The sequence below is a fragment of the Mus musculus genome, chromosome Y (assembly GCF_000001635.26).
Source record: "Mus musculus strain C57BL/6J chromosome Y, GRCm38.p6 C57BL/6J".
NCBI classification, from domain to species: Eukaryota; Metazoa; Chordata; class Mammalia; order Rodentia; family Muridae; genus Mus; species Mus musculus.
The window spans coordinates 48,855,519-48,882,662 of NC_000087.7; the positions used below are offsets into that span (position 1 = coordinate 48,855,519).

Here is a 27,144-nt window from a genome sequence, read left to right on the forward strand (position 1 = left end):
ACAGTGCTCTCTTGCAGCGTCTGTAGGCAACAGAGGCATAAGTGAGAGAGAGGGGCTGCTCAGCCTAGCACATAAGTGAGAGAGGGGACCTGGGCAGCCCAGCATATAAGTGAGAGAGAGGCCCTGCCCAGCCTAGCACATAAGTGAAAAAGAGGGCCTGCAAGGACTAACATCTAAGTGAGAGGGAGGTCCTGGGAAGCCTAGCACATAAGAGAGAGAAGGGCCCTGGGCAGTCTAGCACATAAGAGAGAGAGAGGACATGTGAAGCCTAGCACCTAAGAGAGAGAGAGAGAGAGAGAGAGAGAGAGAGAGAGAGAGAGAGAGAGAGAGAGAGAGAGAGAGAGAGAGAGAGAGAGGACCTGCCCAGCCTAATGCCTAAGTGAGAGAGTGGGCCTGAGTGGCCAAGCACATAAGTGTGAGAGAGAGGGCCTGCACTGCCTAGCACACTCTTCTATCAAGCTGAGGACTAGGAAAGTAGAGAAAGGAGAGTACCAGGGGTTGTAGGAAATCTGCATGCTCCCTTCTGAACTCTTAGGGCAGCATAGACTCTTCTGGTGTGCGTGTGTACATGCAGAAGTCCACATTATTAAATGTTTATGCACATAAATAAATAAAAAACCAAAAATGCTTACAAGAGCCTCTACAGCTGAAATTAAGTAGAGCCATTTGCTGTATTTCATATGTTACATATTTGTTCTGGATTTTCAAGTTTGTAAGCACTTGTCAACCAACAAACTGGAAATCATTTGTCTTAAAGCCAGTAGATTACTCCCACCTTCTAAAATCTCCCTTCAAAGTACTTGGTATTCCGTGAACGCATGCGCAGGGTGTATTCAGCCAATCAGCACAGTCCTTTGGTGAGACCTATTTGCTCCAGCTGGCATCACAAAGGATCCTCTGAGGCTTCTGTCTGGGTGTGGCCCCTGACAACGGTTTTTTTTTTTTTTTTTTTTTTTTTTTGCCATTGAGGAGCTAAGCACAGAAGGGTGCGGTTTGGAAGGTGTTCTCCTCTTAGATGAGCTGTAAGTGATAGTCTGCCCTGATCAGGGTTGTTGGACAGTTAATCAAGGTGTGACAGGGTGGGGAATCTCAGGCCCAGGAGGCCACTATGTGAGGAAAAGCCTCCTGATCGCCATTTTCTGTGGAATCTGAGGGTGAATGGAAGGTGGAGGACCGTATTCATGGAAGAGGATCGAACAGGTCAGGGCCATAGAGAATTCGGAACCCTTGGAAGAGAAAAGCTTGGGGCCTGGGGATAGGATCAGAGAACCAGCTGCAGGACTGTGGGTCAGGGAACAGGGAGCCATTGGTGAGATGCCTTGGCGATTGTCCTGTGTGATATTCAGGATCCCTTAGAAACACACTGAGGATTCCTCCCTCCTCATTGTCTTCTCTATGGTGTGTTCCTTTGGTATAGACTGTATGAACATTGCAGACAGTAGAATGGCATAGGAAGATGAATGAAAAGAAGAAGAGGAGATAATTGTAAGAGATTCATAAGTCATTGGGGATGGATTCTGACCACAGATCTTTCTGTCTCAGTCTCCCATGTATTGGGATTAAAGACTTGCACCACCAAGTTCAGCTTTTTCTCTCAGTTTAGGTTCTGTAGGATGGGATCTATCTTTGTAGTTTCAGCTGGCCCGGCTTGGCCTGGCCTTGAACTTACAATCTTCAGATGTTTGAAATCCTCGGCTTCCCCAAATGCCTAATTTCTCCAATATAAGGTCTTTCTGTGTGGGTGATGGTGGTAGTTCATGTTTTTTTGTAGACTTAGTGGTGGATCTTTTTGATATGAATATACAGTTACCATGTTCTTTATCTTTCTGGATAGAACTGTGAGTTTACGTTAGACTGAGATAAACTGGTAAACAGAATTGCTGATGTTTTGTTTAAAAATATTCTGTGGGAGATAGGACCAAAATTCAGATACCTCAAAGGTTAAAGGATGTTGCTCATCGTTTTTTGGGAGGAGGGGAGGACTCATATGTTGAAGGTTGGCCAGTTTTTGTCTCTTTTTAAACTGAGAAATGGCAGACGAATAATTTAGGTTCTAAAGGAGGTTTTTAAAGAAGTGAGTTAAAGAAGTTTTTAAAACAAGTTGTGAGGGAGAGGGACATGATAAATGGGATACACGGAGGAAATGGTACGGGTAAGTGTATATATATATGCATCACCATATTGAATATGTACACAGAACTCTCTGATAAAGGCAATTGATTAAAAATATACATGTTAAGTAAAAAAAGAAATGATCTTTCATTGAGCTAAAATAATTATTTGATTTTTTGTTATTTTTAATTATTTAAATGATAATTTTTAATCAGGTAACTAAGTTCTTTTTTTTTCCTTTTTATTTTTATTGTTTTTTTTTTAAACTAAGAAGACTACTGAGTTCTTATGAGAAGAATGGCTCTTAAGAAATTGAAGGTGATACCAAAGGAAGGTTACTTATTACTTTTGGACTTTGATGATGAGGACGATGACATAAAAGTTTCAGAGGAGGCTCTTTCGGAAGGTATCGCATTTCCAGTATTAATTGTGTCCTCCAGTTCATTAGACTTTACCTAGTCACCTGAAATGGAAGAAGTCTTTGTTAAGAGTTTACATATACTTCATTTCTAATTTTACCTATATCTCTCTATTCCTATATACAAGGTTTTGCAGCACATAAACCTACTCTTGGAACTATATCAGCATATGTTGAGAGAGAAGAACTTTCTTGATTTCACCTCAAGAAAAGACATGAACATTGTTTGTATAATATGTTTGCCAAACATGAATTTATTTCATAAAACTTGCAAATAAATTATTTCCTTTCTTTTTCTATTATAACTTTTCCTTATTTACATTTCAAATATTATCCCCGTTTCTAGTTTCCACTCCAAAAAATCTCCTGTCCTCTCCCCTCTCCCCCATTTCCCCAACACATCATCTACCAATTCCTAACCCAGGTATTCCCCCATACTGGGGCATAGGATCTTTACAGGAACAAGTGTCTCTCCTCCCATCGATGCCTGACTAGTCCATCCTCTGCTACATAAGAAGCTGGAATCATATATCCCATTATTTGTTTTCATTGATTGGTGGTTTAATCCCATGGAATTGTGGGGTACTTGTTAGTTCATGTTGTTTTTTCTTCTAGGGGCCTGCAAACTCCTTAAGCTCCTTAGGTATTTTCTCCAGCTCCATAATTGGGGACCCTGTGCTAAGTCCAAAGGATGTCTGTGAACATCCACTTTTTTATTTGTCAGGCATTAGCAGATCCTCTCAGGAGACAACTATATCATTCTCCTGCACCCAATCCCTTGTTGGCATCTTCAGTAGATTTGGTGGTTGTATATGGGATGGATCCCCAAGTGAGGCAGTCTCTGTATTCTTTTATTCTCAGCTCCAATCTTTGTCTCTGTAACTCCCTCCATGATTATTTGGTTCCCCATTCTAAGAAGGAACGGCATATCCACACTTTGGTCTTCCTTCTTCAGTTTCATGGGTTTTGCACATTTACCTTGGTTATTCTGAGCTTCAGGGATAATATCCACTCATCAATGTGTGAATATCATGTGTGTGTTTTGTGATTGGGTTAACTCTCTTAGGAAGATATCATCCAGATCCATCCATTTGTATAAAAATTTCATGAATTCATTGTTTTTAATAGCTGTGTAGTAATTCATTAAATAAATGTGCCATATTTTCTATATACATTCCTCTAAAGAGAGTCATCTGGGTTCATTTCAGCTTCTTGTTATTATACAAAAGGCTGCTATGGACAAAGTGAAGCATGTTTCCTTATTACAAGTTTGAACTTCTGGGTATAACCTTATCAGTTTTATTAGGTCCCATTTGTCCATTTTTAATCTTATAGCACAAGACATTGGTAGTATTTTTTTCAAGAATATCCCCCCTTTGCCCATGTATTCCAGGCTATTCCCCACTTTCTCCTTTATAAGTTTCAGTGTCTCTGGTTTTATGTGCAGTCCCTTGATCGACTTAGACTTGAGCATTGCACAGGGGATGAGAATAGATCAATTTACATTCTCCTACATGCTAACTGCCAATTGAACAAACACCATTTGTTGAAAATGCTGTCTCCTTTCCACTAGATGGTTTTAGCTCCTTTGTCAAAGATCAAGTGACTAAAGGTTTATTTCTCTGACTTCAGTTCTATTTCATTTATCTACCTGTCTACCACTATACCTGTACCATGTAGTGTTTATCACAATTGCTTTGTAGTGCACTTTGAGGTCAGGCATGGTGATTCCACAAGAGGTTCTTTTATTGTTGGGAATAGTTTTTCCTATACCAGGTTTTTGTTTTTTGTTGTTGTTGTTGTTGTTGGTTTTTTGTTGTTGTTGTTGTTGTTGCTTGTTTGTTTTTTTCAAATTCCAGGAGAATTTGTAAATTGCCCTTTCTAACTCAGTAAAGAATTGAGTTGGAATTTTGATGGGGATTATATTGAATCTATAAACTACTTTTGGCAGAACAGCCATTTTTACTATATTAATCCTTCCAATCCATGAGCATGGGAGTTCTTTCCATGTTCTGAGATCTTGTTTCATTTCTTTCTTCAGAGACATGAAGTTTTTATCATATATATCTTTCACTTTCTAAGTTAGAGTCACACCAAGCTATTTTATATTATTTGTGAGTATTGTGAAGGGTGAGTTTTCCCAAATTTCTTTCTCATCCTCTTTTTCCTTTGAGTAGAGAAAGGCCACTGATATGTTTGAGTTAATTTTATATTCACCTACTGCACTGAAGTCATATATATGGTTACGATTTCTCTGGTGCATTTTTGGGTCACTGATACATGCTATCATATATTCTGGAAATAGTGATATTTTGACTTCTTCCTTTCCAATTTGTATTCATTTGTTTTCCTTTTGTTGTCTAATTGCTCTGGTTAGGACTTCAACTACTATATTCAATAGGTATGAAGAAAGTGGGCAGCCTTGTCTAGGCCCTGATTTTAATGAGATTGTTTCATTTAGTTTAATGTTTCCTACTCGTTTGCTGTCTATTGTATTTTTTTTTTTATGTTTAGATATGGGCCTTGAATTCCTGACCTTTCCTGGACTTTTATTATGAATGGGTGTTGTGTTTTGTCAAATGCTTTCTCAGCATCTAATGAGGTGATCATGTTGTTTTCGTCTTTGAGTTTGTTTCTATAGTGGATTAAGTTGACAAATTTCCATATATTAAACCATCCCTGCATTACAGGGATGAAGTCTACTTGACCATGATGGATGATCGTTTTGATGTATTCTTTTATTTGGTTTGCAGTGATTTTATTGAGTATTTTTGCTTCGAAATTCATAAGGGAAAATGGTCTGAAGTTTCCTTTCTTCATTGTGTTTTTGTATGGTTTGAATATAATTGTAATCTGGCTTCATAGAACAAATTCAATAGTGTTCCTTCTCTTTTGATTTTGCATATTAGTTTGAAGAGTTTTGGTATTAGGTCTCCATGTGTAAGACCCCGAAGATGGACCTCCTCTCAAGTCCAGTAAAGTCCCGGAATGAGCTGGCCAGCACCCCAATGACTTGAGAGAAATCGACACCTGATGCAAACTGCAAGAGTTTTTATTATCAGCTAGCTAAGGACAAACTCCTTCCACTGTGCAGGGCAGGGGCGTATGACTCTGAGATGTGACAGAAGAAGGTTTTTATTAGCTAGCTGAGGAATTGGGATGAGTTGGGAGGAGAGTTTGGAGGAGTTGGGAAGAGATGGGAGGAGTGTTCCTCTCTGCCCAGATGTCCTTGTCAAAACTCCAATTTTGAATCTCTAGCTGTAAGGCTCAGAAACCAAAAGGATTTTTGGTGGCTGTAGAGAACATAGAGTCTCTTTCTGGCTGTATTTTTATAAATCAGGGAAAACAATCTTGGAGAATGTCCAGGTGCTTTACCTTCCAGGGAGAAACGCTCTAAGTTGTGGTCTCACATTTCCCATTCCTTCTAGTACATAGTTCTGATCTTATAAGTTAGAAAATTAAACCTCTGGCCCAGCTGCCAAACAAAGCCAACATGAGGTCACAGCTTTAGGATATGTAAGATTGAGAACCTCAGAAGCCCATTGAATGAGACAAAAGAGCCTCTTGCCATTGGGAGGAGGGAGGGAGGGAGGTTCCTGTGCAGTGCCCACTGTGTGTGAGCAGTGCCAGGCCAGTGGGCCATGGCAGGCTGGATGCCAGAACTGGGCACATGCTGGAGGTGTGGCAGCAGGGCTTGTGAGAATCATCAGGGAAAGTCCTTTTGATCTGAGTTCAAGTTTGCCAGAATGGTGGCACCAGACCAGGACAGGTACTCCTGTTTGAAATTTATGTGGCACCAAGATGGTTTCTGGTTCGTATGTTTTTTGTTTTTTTGTTTTTGTTTAAGTTTTTTATTGTGTTTCAACATTTCCAAGGCATCTTTTCTGACCAGTTGTAGGTCCTTCAAGTGAGCTAGTGGGAGTTCTGAAAAAGAAACATGAGGGTCAAACATTCCACCTGCTTCTGTTAAAGGGGGGGGGGGGTCCCCAGTTGAGGAGTTCGAATGGTGTAAGTTTAAATTTCCCTGTGGTGTTCCATACTCAGAACAAGGTGAAGGGAAAAAGAGCTGCATAATCTTTTCTGCAGGTCTCTAAAACCAATTTAGTCAAGGTTTCTTTTAATGCTCTATTCATGTGTGTTTTTGAGCTTTACTAAAGTTTCTTTTATGAGTGTGGATGACATTGCATTTGGCGTATAAATGTTCAGAATTGGGAATTCATTTTGGCAAATTTTAACATTGATGAATATGAAGTGTCCCTCCTCTTTTTTTTTGATAACTTTGGGTTGAAAGTCGAATTTATTTGATATTAGAATGGCTACTCCAACTTGTTTCTTTGTAACATTTCCTTGGATAATTGTTTTCCAGCCTTTTACTCTAAGGTAATATCTGTATTTGTCCCTGAGATTTGTTTCTAGTATGCTTGGTCTTGCTTACACATCCTGTCTGTTATTCTATGTCTTTTTATTGGTGAATTGTGTCCGCTGATATTATGAGATATTAAGGAAAAGTAGTTGTTGCTTCCTGTTATTTTTGTTGTTAGAGTTGGAATGTGATTCATGTAGCTTTCTTCTTTTAGGTTTGCTTCAAGATCAATTTCTTGGTTTTTCTAGAGTGTAATTTCCCTCCTTATATTGGAGTTTTCCCATTATTACCCACTTGATGGGCTGGATTTGTTCGAGCATATTGTGTAGATATCGTTTTTTTTCACAGAATACCTTGTTTTCTCAATCTATTGTAAAATTTTTTGATGCGTCTAGTAGCCTTGTCTGGCATTTCTTTTCCCTTAGGGTCTGTATGACATCTGCCCTGGATATTATGGCTTTCATAATCTCTGGGGATAAGTTAGGTATAGTTTTGATAGGATTTCCTTTATAAGTCACTTGACCATTTTCCCTTAGTGCTTTTAATATTCTTCTTTTTCTTTTCTTTTTTTTTTTTTTATTATGCATTTGGAGTTTTGATTTCTATATGATGGAAGAAATTTCTCTTGTGGTCCAAACTATTTGGAGTTTTGTAGGCTACTTGTATATTCATAGGCAACTCTTTCTTTAGGTTAGGGAAGTTTTCTTCTATAATTTTGTTGAATATATTCACTGTCCCTAAATTTGAAAAACTTACTTGTCATTGATACCTATTATCCTTAAGTTTTGTCATCTCCTTGTGTCCTGGATTTTCTCGGTGTAAATATTTCCTTTCTAAAATCTCTTCCAAAAATTTACATGGAGAGTTTTTCCAGATAAATTCAAATTGATAGTACTTTATTAACTATTACTTATATAGAATCCTTTCAAATGTTTCTGTTTTCTATTGTTAATACAGTAAAAAGCCCAGCATTTGATAAAAATGAGAATATATCGCCTCAAGCAGAAGCAGATGAAGATATGGGGTAACATTTTCAATATTTTTTGCCAGCTCAATAGATTACTTCATAAGTAGTGTTTGTATTACCTTCACTGGAGAAGTAGATTCAGGAAGATAGCAATACAAATCAGACACTGCTATATGTTGAGGTCCTTCAGACCTTGTGATAACAAACACATAGCAACTAGTATAATATGACCACCTGCCTGAGATCTTCCAAGATATACACACAAAGAAAAGGAGAAAAATCATGAAAATAAGAGGGGGACCATCTGGCAAGAAGAAGGGTCTCAGCAAGAGTGGGAGAGTAATGAATAAACTACTGTGGGTGTAAATGTATGAATTGGTAAAAGTAAAGGATACAAGATCACTTTGATACTCCACCATGTAATATATACATACATATATATATATATATGTATACATACATACATACATACATATATATATATACACATACATATACATATGTATATATATATATGTATATATATATATATATGACATTTGTTCTTAACCAAACATTATATATTTATTATAAATAATTAAAAGAAAGTTCTTTTTAAAGTTTTGTGTGGGTAAGAAAAATGCCTACCAGTCCACTATATTTCTTGCATTAATTTTTTTATTTTCCTTTCTTCACAGAGATGAAGTAGACAGTATATTGGATAAATCTGAAGGTATGTGTTTTTGGAGGTATTTGCCTGTTTTTTAAAGAGGTCAGAAGAGGGCATCAGATTTCTAGACTGTATAGCAAAAGGGGATAATTTTGGGTTCACAGTAATTGTAGTTTCCTTTAAAACACATATGAGATAACTTCTCAGCAAACATTCAGAATGCAAGATTAGCTGAAGATGTAGCTCAGTGGTAAATCACCATTTAAAAGTGATGAGTTTCATCTTCAGTGGCAAAAATAAACAAACAAAAACAAACAAAGAAACAAAACAAAACAATAACAATAAAAACCCCAAACAAACGAACAAATGCACCAAATTAACAAAAATCCTACCAAACAAGCAAAACACAGTTATAAGTCTTGCAAATGAAATGTTAGGTTATCCAGTTTGCCAAATTAACTGCAAATTGTAAAATGAGCAAGAAACCCAGTTTGCTCTTGTAAGGAAACAAGCAAAACCAGCAATAAGCATTTTAGGAGCCTAAACTTAGGCATGATTAGAGAATAAAAAAAAATATACAGTGGCTACCACAAGAGAACAAACCTCTCAGAGGGGCTAGAGAGATGGCTGTTTTGGTAATGTGCTTTATTTGAAAGTATATAAATTAAGGAGGGGGTCTTAAATCGGCTTTAAAAATGCAGGCTGCAACCCAGTGAAAAGTAGTTGGAGACAGCTTGCTGGCTAGCCAGGCTAGTGGCATTGGTGAGCTGCAGATTCAGAGAGAACCTGTCTCATGTTTTAAATTTGGGCAGTCAGAGGTGGTTCATGCCATAATCCCAGCAGTTGGTAACCAGGGTGAGGTCCAGGACTACAACCCTGCCTTGAAAAAAAAAAAAAAAAAAAAAAAAGGAAGTTGGAATGTGATTGAGAATGCAGCAAATGTCTATTTGTCGCCCTCTTATGCATACTTATACTGGAATGTATATGCATCAGTTTTTTACAATACTCTTTATCTGATTTACACAATCCATTAAAATGATGGTTTTTGTCTTTTTGTTTTTTCTCTATGAGCAAATTGTCAATATTAAGAAAGTGTTATAATTTTGTAATCTCCACTGTATAGTACAAATAAACATCTTTCAAGAAAAATGATCAGCACACCTTAAAAGACACAAAGGACAGGGATGGAAAGATGGCTTAGAAATTAAGAGCACTTGTTGTTCTTGGACAGAACCAAGTTTTAGTTCCTAGGACCCACACAATGGCTCAAAACCATTTTTAATTCTATATCCATGGGTTTTGGAATTCTCTTCTAGTTTCTATGTGCACCACACATGCATGTTTATAAACACAAACATGCAAAAACAAATTACTTAAATAAATAAAACAATTGAAAATTACAAACAACAGCACCTTCATCTGAAACAAAGTAGGAAAGTCTTGTTTGGGGTCCGTTTTATTTTAGCTTTCAAGTTAGTATTGTAAACTTGGAAAATGGAAAGCCTCTGGGTAGTAGTGGCAGCTAAAATACTACCTCCTTTTTGCTCTTCAATGACAGACGACTGATTGAGCCTTTTTCACCCTTAGTACACATGTGCAAACACTGCCAATCAAGGGCCTTGGCTGAGATTGTTTTCCCGCTATCCAAACCCTGTTACCCAGTATGCTTTGTGGTAGTCATCAAGCCGAGTTCTTGTGGAAGCAAGGTTCTTGAGGAAGCATGGTAGGGAGAAGTCTCAGTAGAGGTAGTCAATTGTCTGTTGAAAGATGATTAATACTGTTTGAGCTGGGGGCCTGTGTGGGGAAGAAGGTGGAGGGGTGGAGGTGTTACTTTAGGAGTAAGGAGAGGAGGTGACCCTCACTGGACTCAGGAAGGTACTGCTTCCAGGCTCACAATCAACTTTTCCCACTTAGTTCTCTGCTGAGAAAAACAGAGAACTTCGCTAAGGGCAGGGGTTTGAACAGAATTATCTTCTAACAGAAAGCAGGAAGGCCAGGGAATTGGAGACCCTGGAAGTCTTCTTGGGGCTTGGGGAGGTGAGGAGTGAGTAAATTGGAAGTCAGTTAGTGGAGCCAACAGACTAAAACCTTCTTTTAGCTGCTGCTGCCTGCCAGGAATTCATTAAAAACGAACTGAAAACCAGTCTTCATTTACCTCTACCTGTTGTTAAAATGGCAGATTCCCGAAATTTCTATGTATAGGCTCCAATTGCCTCAAAATACAGAGGCTCCTCTCAGCCTCAGAAGTGCTGGGACTTCAGACATAATTCAGGCCAGGTTGTTGTTATTTATTTGTTGTTTTGGTTTAGGACAGTAAGCTCTAACTCTATATCTCAGGATTGTCTGAAACCTCACCTGCAGCTTTGACTGGCCTTGAAACTGAAGTCCCCAGCCTTACAAATGTACCTGGGCCTGAGGAAATATGTGTTCTTTATTTTTTATATTTAAATTTTTGTTTGTTTGTTTGTTTGTTTGTTTTTTATTCCTTTTTTCCTTGTTGAAGATTGAAACCAGAGCTTCTTGCTGTAGCAGTAAAATATTTGTCCAGCCAGAAAAACTTTATATTTTAGATCTGCTTTAGATTTGTATTATGATGAAAAAAATTGAGGAGCTTGGTTATGATAAAAGCAACCATGATTTCATTTGGAGATTGAGATGCAAACACATTTACTCTAATTTATCAAAACCCTAGCAACAATGGGACCAAAATTTAGATCATCCTGTGATTGCATATAAACCCACTTGAAGTCACAGTTAAAGCCATCATATTATGTGTGTGTGTGTGTGTGTGTGTGTGTGTTTATTTACATTTCAAATATTAGTCATTTCCTGGTTTCACCCCAGAAATTCCCTTTACCATTCCACCCTCCCTCTGCTTCTATGAGCATGTTCCCCCACCCACCAACACCCATGTCCCTGCTCTGGTATTTGCCTACACTGGGACACCAATCTTCACATGACCAAGGACCTCTCCTCTCACTGATGTTTGACAAGGACATCCTCTGCTATGTATTTAGCTGGAGCCATGGTCCCCCTCTTTGTTTGCTGGCTTCGTCCCTGAGTGCTCTGGGGGGAGGGGGGCGGTCTGCTTGGTTCATATTATTGTTCTTCCTGTAAGATTACAAACCCCTTCAGCTCCTTCAGTCCTTCCTCTAACTCCTCCACTGTGGACCCCATAATCAGTCTGATTGTTGGCTGTGAGCATGAGCCTCTGTTTTTGCCAACCTCTGGCAGAGCCCCTAAGGACACAGCCTTATTAGGCTCCTTTCAGCAATCATTTGTTGGTATCCACAATAGTGACAGGGTCTGGTGTTTATATACGGGATGGATCCACAGGTGGGGCAGATTCTGAATGGTCGTTCCTTCAGTCTCTGCCCTGCACTTTGTCTCCATATTTCCTCCCAGTAGTATTTTGATCCCCATTCTGAGAAGGACGGAAACATGCACACTTTTTTCTTCCTTCTTAAGGTTTATGTGGTCTGTGAATTACATTTTGGGTATTCTGAACTTTTAGGATAATATCCACTTATCAGTGAGTGCATACCATATTTTTTCCTTTGGGATTGTGTTACCTCATACAGGATGATATACTTTAGACATATCCATTTGCATGTGAACTTCCTGAAGTCATTTTTTCTTTATGGTCACTATACATTTTTATCACTATTTCTCTATAATACAGCTTGAGGTCAGGGATGATTCCCCCTGAAGTTCTTTTATTGTTGTGAATAGTTTTACAATATCCTGGATTTTCGTTATTCCAAATGATTTTGCATATTGCTCTTTCTATCTTTATAAAGAATTAAGTTTGAATATTGATGGAGAGGGCATGGAATCAGAGCTTACTTATGGCAAGATAGACATTTTTACTAAATTATTTGGGACACCAATCTATGGCCATGGGAGATCTTTCCATCTTCTGAGAATTTCAATTCTATCTTCAGAGACATGAAGTTCTTGTCCTACAGAACTTTGACTTGCTTTTTTCGTGTCACACCAAGTTATTAAAATATGAGACTATTGTGAAGAGTGTTGCTTCCATAACTTCCTTTTCAGCCTGTTTATCCTTTGAGTAGAGGAAGGCTACTGATCTATTTGAGTTAATTGTATATCCAATCACTTTGCTAAAGTTGTTTCTCAGGCTTAAGGGTTCTTTAGAGGATTTTTTTGGGGTCACTAAATATACTATCTTATTACCTATTAATAGTGATATTTTCATTTGTTCTTTTCCAATTTTTAACTTTTTGACCTCTTTTTGTTGTCTATTTAATCTGGCTAGAACTTCTAGTACTATAGTGAATAGATAGGGAGAGAGTGGGAAGCCTTGTCATATATTAGTGGGATTGCATCGAGTTTCTCTCCATTTATTTTGATGTTGGATCCTGGTTTGCTACTATGTTTAGTTATGGGCCTTGCTTTCTGAATCTATCCAAGACTTCATCATGAAGGTGTGTTGATTTTTTTTAAATGATTCCTCAGCGTCTAATGAGATAATACTGTGTTTTTTTCCTTGAGATTCTTTACATATTGGATTACATTGATGGATTCCCATATATTGAACCATTCCTGTATCCCTGGGATGAAGCCGCTTGATCATGAAGGATGATCATTTTGATGTGTTCTTGGATTGTGTTTAACAGGATGTTATTGAGTACTTTTGCATCAATATTTATAAGTTAAATTGGTCTGAAGTATCCTGTCTTCATTGGGTTTTTGTATGGTTTGGGTATAAGAGTAAATGTGGCTTCATAGAACAAATTAAGTAGTGTTCATTTTCTTTTGTTTTTGCATAATAGATTGAAGATTGTTGGTATTGGTGTTTCATTGAAAGCCTGATAGAAATCTGTACTAAACCCATCAGATACGGGGCTTTTTTTTTTTTTTTTTTTTTTGAGGGGGGAGCTCTTAATGACTGCTTCTATTTCTTTGGGGATTATGGGAGAGTTTACAGGGTTTATCTCAACCTGATTGAAATTTAGTACCTGACATCTGTCTAGATAATTGTCCAATTCATCCAGATTTTCCACTTTTGCTAAGTTACAGGCTTATATAGTAGGATCTGATGATTTTTTTGGATTTACTAAGTATCTGTTGTTATGTCTCCCTTTTCATTACTGGTTTTGTTAATGTTGATATTTTCCCTGTGCCCTGTAATTAGTCTGGCTTATGTTTTATCTATCTTGTTGACTTTCTCAAAGGTCCAGCTCCTAGTTTGTTTGATTTTTATGTTATAGTTCCTTTGTTTCCACTTGTTTGATTTCAGCCTTGAGTGTGATTAGTTCCTGCCTTCAACTCCTCTTGGGTGAATTTCCTTCCTGTTATTCAAGGGGTTTTAGGTGTGCTGTCAACCTACTACTGTATCTTCTCTCCAGTTTCTATTTAGAGGCATTCAGAGCTATGAGATTCCCTTTAACACTGCTTTAGTTGTGTTCCACAACTTTCGGTATGTAGTAACTTCATTTTTTTTTAAACTCTAAAAAGTCTTACATTTATTTTTTTTTTATTTCTTCCCTACCTGATTTATCACTGACTGGATTTTTGTTCACCTTCTACGTGTACATGGGTTTTCAATTATTTATATTATTATTTCAGATCAGCCTTAGTCCTTGGTGATTAGATAGGATGTATGAGATTATTTGGATATTTTTATATCTGTTGAGGCATGTTTTGTGACTGATTATATTGTTAATTTTGGAGAAGGCGTCATGAGGTGCTGAGCAGAATGGACAATTTTTGTTCTAGAATAAAATGTTCTATAGATATCAACTAATGTATTTGTTTCATAACTTCTGTTAGTTTAACTGTGTCTTTTTTTAATTTTTCTTTCCAGGATCTTTCCATTGATGAGGAGGGTTGTTGAAGTCTTCTGCTATTATTGTGTGTGGTGCAATGTGCATTTTGAGCTGTACTAAAGTTTCTTATATGAATATGGATGCCATTGCATTTGGACTATAAATGTTTAGAATTGAAAATTCATCTTGGTAAATTTTAACTTTGATGAATATGAAGTGTCACTCCTTGTCTTTTTTGATAACATTGGGTTGAAAGTCAAATTTATTTGATATTAGAATGGCTACTCCAAATTTGTTTCTTTGGAACATTTGCTTAGAAAATTGTTTTCCAGCCTTTTACTGTGAGGAAATGTCTGTCTTTGTCACTGAGGTTTGTTTCTGGTATGCTGGGTCTTGCTTACACATCCAGTCTGTTTGTCTATTTCTTTCTAATTGGTGAATAGAATATGGTGATATTAAGAGATACTAAGACAAAGTCTTTGTTTCTTCCTGTTATTTTTGTTGGAATTTTGTTCATGTAGCTATCTTCTTTTAGGTTTACTTCAAGATTAATATCTTGCTTTTGCTAGCATGTGATTTCCCTCCTTATATTGGAGTTTTCCCTTTATTATCCCTTGAAGGGTTTGGTTTGTTCAAAGATATTGTGTAAATATTGTTTTTTCACGGAATACCTTGTTTTCTCAATCTATGGTAAAATAGATTTACTGCATATTATAGCTTTGGCTCTTATTTCTGCTCTCTTAGTGTCTGTATGATATCTACCGTGGATCTTATGGCTTTCATAGTCTCTGGGGAGAAGTTAGGTGTCATTCTGATAGGAATTCCTGTATATGTTACTTGACCATTTTACCTTACTGCTTTTAATATTCTTTCTTTGTTTTGTTCATTTGGTGCTTTGATTAATATATGATGGCAGGGATTTTTGTTTTTGTTGTTGTTTTTCTGGTCCAAACTATTTGGAGTTCTGCATGCTTCTTGTATGTTCATGGACATCTCTTTCATTAGGTTAGGAAAGGTTTCTTTTATAGTTTTGTTGAAGATATTCACTGGCCCTATAATTTGGAAATCTTACTTCTCATCTATACCTGTTATCCTTATGTTTTTTCTTCTCCTTGTGTCCTAGATTTCCTGGATGTACTTAATTTTACTTAATTTTTAAAATCTGTTTCAAAAACTCAAAATGGGCAGTTTTTCCAAAGAAATTCAAATTGATAGTATTTTATTAACTATTACTAATATTGCATACTTTCAAATGTTTACATTTTCTATTGTCAATACAGTAAATAATCCAGCAATTGGTAAAGATGAAAATACATCGCCTCAAGTAAAAGGAGATGAAGACATGGGGTAATATTTGCAATTCTTTTTCTTTTTTTCTCTTCTTTTTTCTTTCTTTCTTTTTTTTTTTTTTTTGCCAGTTCAATAGAGTACTTCAAAAGTAGTGTTTGTGTTACCTTCACTGGAAAACTAGATTCAGGAAGATCAGCATTTCAATGTCAGATGCTGATATATGTTAAGTTCAAGCCCAGCTTGGGATCCTTTAGACTTTGTGATCACAAACACATAGGAACTCATACAATAGGACCACCTGCATGTGATCTTTGACACACTCAAAGAAAAGGAGAAACATCATAAAAATAAGTAGGGGACTATCTGGGGGAAAAAAGGGTCTTGGCAATTGTGGGAGAGTTATGAATAAACTCCTTGTGGGGTGTAAACGTATGAATTGTTAAAAGTAAATAATCCAAGTTCAAGTTGGTAGTCCACCATATATTTTATATGCATATGACATTTGTTCCAAACCAAACATTATATATTTATTATAAAAAATTAAAGAAGGTTCTGTGTAAAGTTTTGTGTGTGGTAAAAAAAATGGCCTACCAGTCTACTATATTTCTTGCTTTAATTTTTTATTGTTCTGTCTTCACAGACATGAAGTAGGCAGTATGTTGGATAAATCTGGAGGTATGTGTTTTAAAAATATTTCCCTGTTTCTTGAAGAGGCCAAACGAGGGAAACAGATCTCTATAGAACCTATAGCATAGGGGGATAATTGTAGGCTTCACAGAAATTATAGTTTTCGTTAAAAAATACACACAGATAACTTCTCATCCAACATTCAAAACTAAAGATTAACTAAAGATGTAGCTCAGTGGTAAAGCACCATTAAAAGTTATAAATTTCATCTTCAGTGGTGAAAACAAAAACAAAAACAAAAAACCAGCAAAAAAAAACAAACCCAGCAAATTAAAAAAAAAAAAAAAAAAAAAGCACCAAAGAAACAAAACACAGCAGTAAGACTAGTAAATGAAATGTCAGTTCGTCCAGTGTGCCAAATTAGCTGCAAATTGTAAAGTGAGCAAGAAAACCAATTTGCTGTTGTAAGGAAACAAGCAAAACCACCACTAAGCATTTTAGGAGCCTAAACTTAGGCATGATTAGAGAAATAGAAAAAGAAACCAAACAAACAAAAAACAAACAAACAAAAAATTGCAGTGTCTATAGCAACAGAACAAACCTTGAAGAGTGGCTAGAGAGATGGCTGTTTTAGTAAAATGTTTTTCTTGAAAATAAAAGTGGGGGCCTAGAATCCACTTCTAAAATGCAGGCTGCCAACCAGTGCTGAGTAGGTGGAGACAGCTTGCTGGCTAGCCGAGGTAGTGGCATTGGTTAGCTGCATATTCAGAGAGAACCTATCTCAAGTTTTAAGTTGGGTCAGTCAGTGGTGGCACATGCCTTAATCCCAGACGTTGGGAGGCAGAGGCAGGGAGATTTTTGATTTTGATGCCACCCTGGTATACAGGGTGAGTTCCTGGTTAACCAGAGCTATACAGATAAACCCTGACTTGAAAAAAAAAAAACTGAAAATGAAAAAGAAATTTGGAATATAATTGAGAATAAAACAGATGTCTATATCTGGCCTCCTTATGCACCCATATACTGAAATGTATACACTCCATTTTTATCCTGAAACTATTTATGATTTACACAATCCATTAAAATTATGTTTTTTTTGTTGCTGTTTTGTTTGTTTGTTTGTTTGTTTTTCTGTTTCTGGAAATAGACAACATTAACAAAGTCATTTTTTATACTCTCCATTATATAGTAAAATTAAACATCTATCGTGAGAAATGGTCCAGCACACACAGGATAGGAATGGAAAGATGGCTTAGAAATTAAGAACACTTGTTGCTTTTGTACAGAACCAAGGTTTAGTTCCTAGGACGCACATAATTCTCAAAATCATTTTTAATTCTAGATCCAGGGATTTTGGCATCCTATTCTAGTTTCTAGGGGAACTAGTCATACATGTTATATAAATACAAACATGCAAAAACACTTTAGTTTAAAAAAAAAACCAAAAAAAAAGAAACAAAAAAACAAAACAAACAAACAAAAAAAAAAAAACAATTTAGAGTTACACAGAACAGTCCCTTCATCTGAAACAAAGTAGGAGAGTCGTCTTTGGAGTTCATTTTATTTTAACTTTCAAGTTAGTATTGCAAACTTAGAAAATGGAAAGCCTCTGGGTAGTAGTGGAAGTTAAAATACTACCCGCTTTTTGAAGCTTTAATCACAGATGACTGAAAGAGCCTCTCTTACCCTTAGTACTCATGTGCAAACACAGCCAATCAGCAATGGGCTTGTCTGAGATTATTTTCCTGCTGTTCAAACCCTGTTACCCAGTATGGTGGCTACAAAGAGTTCTTGAGGAAGCAAAATTCTTGAGGAATCATGGTAGGATGAAGTCTCAGTGGAGGTAGTCAATTGTCTGTTGGTTAATCCTGGTTCAGCTAGGGGTCTGGGTGGGGATGAAGGTGGAGTTTTGGAGGTGTTTCTTCAGGAGTAATGAGATTAGGTGACCCTCACTGGACTCAGGAAGTTGCTACTTCCAGGTTCACAATCGACATTTCCCACTTAGGCCTCTGCTGAGAAAAACTGAGAACTTCACTGTAAGTGCAAGAGTTTGAACAGACTAGCTCCTAGCAGAAATCAGGAAGGCCAAGGAAATGGAGACCCTGAAAGTATTCTTGGGGACTGGGGATGTGAGGTGTGAGTAAACTGGACTTCACTTAGTGGATGAAACAGACAAAACCCTCTTCTGTGCAACTGCTTCCCACCAGGAATTTATTAAAAAGAAACTGAAGACCAGTCTACATTTTAACGTGTTGTGAAAATGCCACATTGCCGAAATTTCTATATATAGGTTCCAAACTGCCTCAAATACTAGAGGCTTCTCTCAGCCTCAGAAGTGCTGGGAATTCAGACATAATTCAGACCAGGCTGTCTTTATTTATTTGTTGTTTTGGTTTAGGAAAGTAACCTCTAGCTCTATATCTCAGGATTGTCTGAAACCTCAATTGCAGCCTGGACTGGCCTTGTACCTGAAGTCCTCAGCCTCAGAAATGTAATGGGGCCCGAGGAATCATGCCTTCTTTATTTTTTATATCTAAATTTTGGGGGTTTTTATTTTTCATTCCTGAAGATTGAAACCAGAGCTTCTTGCTGTAGCAGTAAAATATTTGTCCAGCCAGGAAGAATTTTATATTTAAGATTTGTCTTAGATTTGTATTGTGATGAAAAAGGTAAAAAGGTTGAGGAGCTTGGTTGTGATAAGAGCAACTATGATTTTATTTGGAGATTGAGATGCAGACACATTTACTCTAATTTATCAAAAAACTAGCAGGAATGGGAAAAATTTAGATCATCCTGTGATTAGATGTAAACCCACCTGAAGACACAGTTAAAGCCATCTGTGTGTGTGTGTGTGTGTGTGTGTGTGTGTGTGTGTGTGTGTGAGTGTGTGTGTATTTATTTACATTTCAAATATCAGCCATTTCCTGGTTTAATCCCAGGAAATCCCTATTCCATTTGACACTTGCTTTGTTTCTATGAGCCTGTTCCCTCACCCACATACTCCACCTCCCTACCCTGGCATTTGCCTACACTGGGGCATGGAGCTTTCACAGGACCAAGGACCTCTCCTCCCACTGATGTCTGACAATACCATCCTCTGCTCTATATGCCGCTAGAGTCATGGGTGCCCCTCTTTGTTTGGTGGCTTAGTCCCTGAGTGCTCTGGTCTGTCTGCTCGGTTCATATTGTTGTTCTTCCTGTAAGGTTGCAAACCCCTTCAGCTCCTTCAGTTCTTCCTCTAACTGCTCCCCTGGGGACCCCATGATCAGTCTGATTGTTGGCTGTGAGCATCAGCCTCTGTTCTTGCCAAGCCCTGGCAGAGCCTCTCAGGAGACAGTCATATTATGCTCCTATCAGCAAGCACTTGTTGGTATCCACAATAGTGACTGTGCCTGGTTTCTGTATATGGGATGGATCCAAAGGTTGGACAGAATCTGGATGGTCATTCCTTAAGTCTCTGCCCTGATCTCCACATTTCCTATCAGGAATATTATGTTCCCCATTCTAAGAAGGACTGAAACACCTACACTTTTGTCTTCCTTCTTCTTCAGCTTCATGTGGTCTGTGAATTACATTTTGGGTATTCTGAGCTTTTAGGATAATATCCACTTATCAGTGAGTGCATACCATGTTTTTTTTTCCTTTGAGATCACACAGGATGATATATTTTAGATCTCTCCATTTCATGAAGGCATTGTCTCTGTACCATTACCATACATTTTTTATCACTATTTCTGCATAATACAGCTTAAGGTCAGGGATGATTCCCCCTGAAGTTCTTTTATTGTTGAGAATAGTTTTGGGATATTCTGTAGTTTTGATATTCCGAATGGTTTTGCATATTGCTCTTTCTGTCTCTACGAAGAATTGAGTTTAAATTTTGATGGAGAGTGCATGGAATCTGTAGATTGCTTTTGGGAAGACAGCCATTTTTACTAACTTAATCTATGACCATGGGAGACCTTTCCATCTTCTGAGATTTTTCAGTTTCTTTCTTCAGAGACTTGAAGTTCTTGTCATAGAAATCTTTCACCTGCTTGGTTTGAGTCACATCAAGGAACTATAATTTGTGACTTTTGAAAGGTGTTGTTTCCATAATTGCCTTTCATCCTGTTTATCTTTTGAGTAGAAGAAAGGTACTGTTTTGTTTGAGTTAATTGTATATCTAGGCACTTTGCTGAAGTTGTTTTTCAGGTTTATGGGTTCTCTGATGGAATTTTTGTGGAAAATTAAGTATACTATTTTATTATCTGCTAATAGTGATATTTTGATTTATTCCTTTCCAATTTTTATTCCTTTGACCAATTTTTGTTTTCTAGTTGCTCTGTCTAGAACTTGTAGTACTATAGTGAATTGGTAGGGAAAGAGTAAGAAGCCTTGTCTAGTCCTGTCTTGTCTTATTTTAGTGGGATTGCATCAAGTTTCTTTCCATTTAATTTGATGTTGGCTTCTGGTTTGCTTCTATATTTAGGTATGTGCTTAAAATTCTTAATCTATCCAAGACTATTATCATGAAGGTTTGTTGATTTTTTTTCAAATAATTTCTCTTCATCTAGTGAGAACTGTGTGTGAATTTGCTTCAATATATGTGTGCATGTTTGGATGTGTGTGTCTGTGTGTGTGTGACAGATACATATATATGTATCTGATGAATCCGATTGTTTCATAACTTCTCATTAGTTTCACAGTGTCTCTTTTTCATTTCTTTTTTTCCAGGACCTCTGCGTTGCTCAGAGTGGGGTGTTGAAGTTTCTCACTATTATTATATGGGGTACAATATGTACTTTGAGTTCTAGTAAAATTTCTTTATGAATTTGGTTGCCCTTGTATTTGGAGCATAGATATTCAGAATTGTGAGTTCATCTTTGATGAATTATCCTTTGATAAGCATGAAGTAACATTACTTACCTTAAAAAAAAAAAGTACTTTGTGAACCTCCTCTTTTCACAGTAGGCCCTCTTGACTACTGAGGCTTTTTTGTAACAGCTTTGAAGGAATTTTAAAAGGAAAAAAAATAGATGTAAACAATTTCACAGTTCCATGTACTCATAGCTAAGTGATATGTATACAAAATTCTGTACATGAAACATATTTTCATTGATCCAGTGCTAATTTTATATTAAGTCAGTTTCTTTTCTAGGAGTCTTCTGTGCTTCCTTCTTTATATGGCACAGTGCAAAACTGAATTCTTTAATGTAACCCTTATAACTTATTTTTAAATTTTATGTTATGGTTATTGTTTTTTTTTTCTTTCACGTGTGTATGTGCACAACTAGTGTGTCTTGTACCTGAGGAAGCCAGATGAAGGCCTTGAATCCCCTGAAACTGAAGTTATAGGTAGTGAGCCACCTTGTGTGTTTTGGTACTCCAATCTCAGAAAGCTGGAAGGGAACCAGTGCTCTTAACTGCTGAATCATCTCTCCAATCCCTTCATTGTTTTTTTTTTTTTATGAAATGAATTATGTAACTGTAAGTGGAAGACAACTTACTAAACAATGAGAGAATGATACTCAGATTCTAAAGTATCTGTTTTAAATTATATGTAACTGAATGCTAAGTGAGCTTTCTCAGAAGACAGTAACTTGTCTTTGAGATATGGTGTCATTATGTAGTTCAGGCTGGCCTGCATTTTCCTATTTAACCTATGCAGTCTTTACACTGGAAATCTCCTGCTTAAGCTTCCAATACTAGGATCATACACACACAAAAAAACATCTTTACATGGCTTACTAAACAATGCTCCTAATACCTATTTTTGGACTTATTTATGTGTATTAGTGTTTTGCTTACAGTTATATATGTGCACCACATGTGTACCTGTTGTTCAGATATCAGTTGATTATTTCAGATACCTGGAACTGGAGTCAGATAGTTGTGAGCCACCATATGAGTGCTAGACACCAAACCTATGTCCTTTGCAAAGAACAGGAAGTACTCTTAACTGCTGAGCCATATCTCTACCCCCATGAAACAATATTATATTTTTAAAAAATAATATTTTGCTTCTTTCAAGTTACCCATTTTACCAAATTATTTTTTTCAACTGAAGGATTTGCTCTATTTAGAGGAGGCAGAATAATCATTTAATAATCTGATTTTGTCTAGTACTATGGATGGTGAGAATATTAAACATGTACACCGAAATATAGCTTCATCCTAGTTACTGAAAGCTAACTGTGCATGCTAGAAAGGTACTAAACATTTTCTGAAGCATTACAATTTTCATGAACTGCAGCAGTTACTGATCAAAAGTTCCTACCATAATTTTCTTCAAGTGTTTTTTTAAAGGATATGTTCTGAAATATAATTACCAATTCACTTTAGAAATAATTTTATTTTGATTAAAAAAAAACTTGGAGATCATTGTTTTAAACATAGATTTTAACATTTTTATCTATTTTTATTTATATAGGTATTTTGCCTATAAGTATGTCTGTGAGTCATATACATATGTACCTGGTGCATGCAGAATTTAGAACAGGGCATCACATCCCCTGGAACTGGAGTTGGAGGTATTTGTGCACATTATGTAGGTGCTAGGAATCAAACGCAGGTTTGATTCTGACAGGGTCTCATTTGTAGCTCTGTCTGTCCTGGAACTCAGTATATTGACCAGCTTAACCTGGAATACACAAATATCTCTCTGCCTTTTCCTCCAGAATACTAGGATTAACATGGGAACCAATATGACCGGTTGCCCTCTTATTTTAATTGAATATTTTAAACAATGGGTCTAACAGTTCCACAGTCAAGTTTGTTCTTTCAGTTGCATCATCTTTTTTAGATTTGGAAAAGAATTAGCCTTTATTAAAAGTGTTTCCTTATGAAGAATTAAGTATACTTTTGATCCTTTGTTTTGTGCATTTGTTCTTTTGAAAACTGTTCTTGAAGCTCAAAATTATTTTCCTTACAGAAATTAAAATTCAGATAAGATTAGATATTTCTTATCCAAAATACATGGACTGTTTTTTTCTATGTTGTGGAACATTTCTGTAGACTTTACAGGTTGAACATCCTTCATCTGAACATACCAAACCCTAAGTATTCTAAAGTATGAAGCATGTTTGTGATATCTATCATTTAATTTTAAGTTTCCATAGCATTATTGAATGAAATTTATCTATATCTATTTTTACTTGAATACATGGAATCATCTAATTTTTCTTCAAAATGACTCTTTATTTTTAATATAGATGACATTTATAAGACGCTTCACATAAAGAGAAAATGGATGGAAACTTATGTCAAAGAATCTTTCAAAGGCAGCAACCAGAAATTAGAAAGATTTTGCAAAACGAACGAACGAGAGAGGTAGAGTTGTTATATTTGTAGGGTCAAATGTGTATCATTTTAAAAATTATATGTGGCTGCAGTTTAAAAAAAATTATATCATGTCTGATTCTTTAGTAAAAATGTGTGGCTTTGATTTTGTCTAAACAGTTAACCCTATAACATCATGCCTTCAAGCAAACTAAATCTAATTCATAGAAATCTATGAAAATTTTATTTTCTGCTTTAAGTCAATGTTAATGAGATTTAAATTTTAATTTACATTCATTGTGGAAATACAGAAGTCTTGCACATAGTCTTAGGAATGTAATTTATGGATTATTATGTTTAACAATATTCAAAAGGAACAACTACAATTACATATGCAGACAATTTGTATATTTTAGTTGACATGTTTTGCACTGTCTTTACTAAGGCAATGTATGAAAAATAAATTAGAACTTATATTTGGTAGAAAATAATGAAAAAAAAACCACATTGAAATATAATTAAATTTTGTACATGTATATATGTGTGTGTGTGTGTGTGTGTGTGTGTGTGTGTTACGTGTGTGTTGTGTGTGTTTATATTTCTTTAATTTTGAAAAGCTAAAACGTAAATGAAAACCTCTCTGATAATATGTTAGCGGAAAAATCTATAATGATTTCCCATTAGATATTTTATACTGCTATTTTTCTTTTTATAGTATGAAATGTTCAATTGAATTTGTTCTGAGTGTTCATTTTCATATTGGTATGAAATGTGCCTGCTTTTGTTACTGTGCTTTACAGGAAGAACATCAACAACAAATTTTGTGAGCAGTATATAACTACATTTCAGAAGTCTGATATGGATGTACAGAAATTCAATGAAGAAAAAGAAAAATCAGTGGTTGGTACCATAAAAAAAACTTAATATTTAACCTAGTATTACTAAGTAGGAATGGAACAACTAGCCTTGAGTTGAGCATATGAAACTAAATTAAGTTCCATTATCTATCTATCCTTGCTTCTGTTCTAGTCTTACTGAGATATAAACTATTGATTGCATACTATATCAATGAAAACGATTAGGCATTTTATGGTATACCAGATCATAAATTTTCAAGAGGCAGACATTTGCAGAAAGATCAAGAGATGATTACCAGTGACTACAAAAAAAAAAAAAACAAAAAAAACAAAAAACAAAAAAACCACAATATATCAGAGTTCAAAGAAGAGAGAAAGCTTATTTATTGGTTTCACCTGGACTCTGTTGTTTATATTAAAAAACCAACTCAATTTGGTAAATCAGTTCTTACAGTCCTAAATTTAGTAAAGATTTAGTAACAACAGAGGATGGAAACAAACAATCTCAACAGCCCTGGAAGAATTTTCCTGTGGAAGAATATCAGCAAACAATTTTAGATCACGTCTCCATTACTCTACCTGTAGAGTCATCACCTGGTTTCCAAGTAAGATCTGAGACAACGATAATCATATTAACTATTTTATTTTATTTACTGGTTAATAGTTTGGAAAGTATTCAATTTGAAAGGAACAGCAAATTCATTCTTGCCTCAGAAGGCATTGAGGAACCTGCCATTATGAGTCAGTTCTGGAAAGAGATAGGAACTAAAGATAAGTAATAAATACTCCAATTGAAGACAGTTTTTAAACATTGGACTCTGGATGACATTTCAAGGGAAAGTGATCATCCCTGTAAATAAGGAGTCTAAAGACAGAACAGCAGGGTACTTCAAAATTTGTAATTCTGCATATGGCAGCTGGTGAGAGGGAGCCAGTAAAGGAAGAGAACCACTGGTAGAAAGAAAACTACCATGAGTGAAGGAAAGTTTTAAAGAAGAAAAGATCCCTAAATGTGTCATATGCTGCATGTGGGCCCAATAAGATTGATTTACAGGGCTGGAAGATGGTTTAATTGGTAATCTTTCTCCTGTGTAGGCATGGAGACCCCAGCTTATATTCCCTGCATTGGGATGAATGCCCACACCACCACCAACAACAACAAAATAAACAACAACAAACTAGCAACACTAAAAACAAACCACCACCACAACAACAAAAAAAAGTTGGTGTGGTTGTGAGCATTTTAAAACAACCAATCTCAGATTTAGTTCAGAGAAAAGAAGATCTCCAGATCTTTGTAGCCAGCAGGTGTAGCATAAATGATGAGCTCTAGGTTTAGTGAGATTCTGTCTCTGAAACAGTACTGTGAAATCAAAGATGACACCCAATATTAACCCTTTGTCTCCAAATGTATGCAGGTGCACTTTTTTTAAAGATAAGCATTGCAAATTAGAGGTAATTTTACTTAATTATGATGATTTGAGTGCAAATGTGAGGTAAAAAATTGATCACAGTGAATAAAGGGCAAAACAGGATTGTAGTAGCCCAAGGTGAAAAGGTGTAAAGGGCTTGTCTTAATTTTTTTTTAATGCAAATTATCATGGTTGTGCGCAACCCTAAAGAATACAATGAGAACTTTATGTTACTACTTCTATATGTTGCTTGAGATTGGAATCTAGAGAAAACCAATCTAAGCTTCCAAGACTAGGATTTTACCGAGTTCATGTATACATGGTGCATGCCTATAAACATAAGAACTTGGGAGGCTAAGGCCAGTCTGTGCATTATGAAAAACTCTTTCACATTAAAAAAAATTCCTACCCCACAATTGGTAGCATAATGTTATTTCATATTATTGTAAATATATATATATATTTAGTCAAAATAGTTGTTAAAATTTTAAATCAGTTGGAAAACTATTCCTTTTAACTTTCATATAGAATTATTTTTGCTCACATAAATGTTTTAGTATTAGATATACATTTAGTGTTTTATTGTTAGACTGCCATGCATGTTGCATGGCAGTAACAACAAAAATAAACAGAATTGTTATACTAATGTTTTCCTTTTACATTTGTAGAATAGTTGTCAAAAAGAACAACAAGCATTGAAACTGTCCAAATGTAGTCAGAACCAGACCCTGGAAGCAGTTAAAGAAATGCATGAGAAGTCCATGGAGGTATGTTGCACATGGTCCATAAAATGACCTTAGGAATCTAAATATGTTTTAATAATCATAAAGTTTTAACTACTTATTATTTTGAATTATTTCTTACTGAAATGACTGCTATTATCCATAAAATCCTAATGGCTTTGTATGAATTATTAAAGATATAAAATGATAAAATGGGAATTTGACCTCAGATGTACCTCATACTTTAATAACACTATAATTATCCTGCTTTATTAAACATAACCCTAACACTAACCCTAATCCTAATCCTGACCTTAACCTTTACCCTATACATCATCTGCACAGAATCTTTCATATTTGTATCATGGGTAATTTATTTAATAAGAGGTACTTTTCTGTTTTAGGTTTTGATGAACTTGGGGACCAAGAACTAAGATATGCTTTTTGGTGTAGATGGTGAACTGAGAAAAAAAAATGTCTATGTTTGAAAGAGCCATCATGGAGAATAATCTGAAGTACTCTTCTACTTTCCCATCTTCAGAAAAATGAAGCATGAAAAATTTTCACTTGCTGGTATATATATAAAACAAATAAAAAAATCTCTAACTTTTTTGTTTCCTATGAAACAGAGTTTTAAAGTTTCTTTAATCCTTGTTATTCTGATGATTCTGAGAA

The 27,144-nt window shown here is 36.0% G+C and overlaps 1 protein-coding gene across 1 annotated transcript; it reads left to right on the forward strand.

Annotated features, from left to right (window-relative positions):
- Window positions 1-2,400: 2,400 nt before the first annotated feature.
- Window positions 2,401-26,903, forward strand: Gm28553 (predicted gene 28553). Its single transcript, XM_017318794.1, has 7 exons — window positions 2,401-2,518; window positions 7,851-7,917; window positions 8,538-8,572; window positions 23,412-23,529; window positions 24,279-24,378; window positions 26,416-26,514; window positions 26,874-26,903. Exons 1-7 carry the CDS (start codon window positions 2,401-2,403, stop codon window positions 26,901-26,903), a joined length of 567 nt encoding a protein of 188 aa, XP_017174283.1.
- Window positions 26,904-27,144: the final 241 nt, after the last annotated feature.

What these genes read in the sequence shown, in the direction of transcription:
- Gm28553 (XM_017318794.1), top strand. Translation starts at nt 2,401, where the DNA reads ATGAGAAGAATGGCTCTTAAGAAATTGAAGGTGATACCAAAGGAAGGT. An exon ending in AGAGGAGGCTCTTTCGGAAG is followed by an intron (nt 2,519 to 7,850) that starts GTATCGCATTTC and finishes TTGTTAATACAG; the next exon opens with TAAAAAGCCCAGCATTTGAT. An exon ending in TATATTGGATAAATCTGAAG is followed by an intron (nt 8,573 to 23,411) that starts GTATGTGTTTTT and finishes TTTTTAATATAG; the next exon opens with ATGACATTTATAAGACGCTT.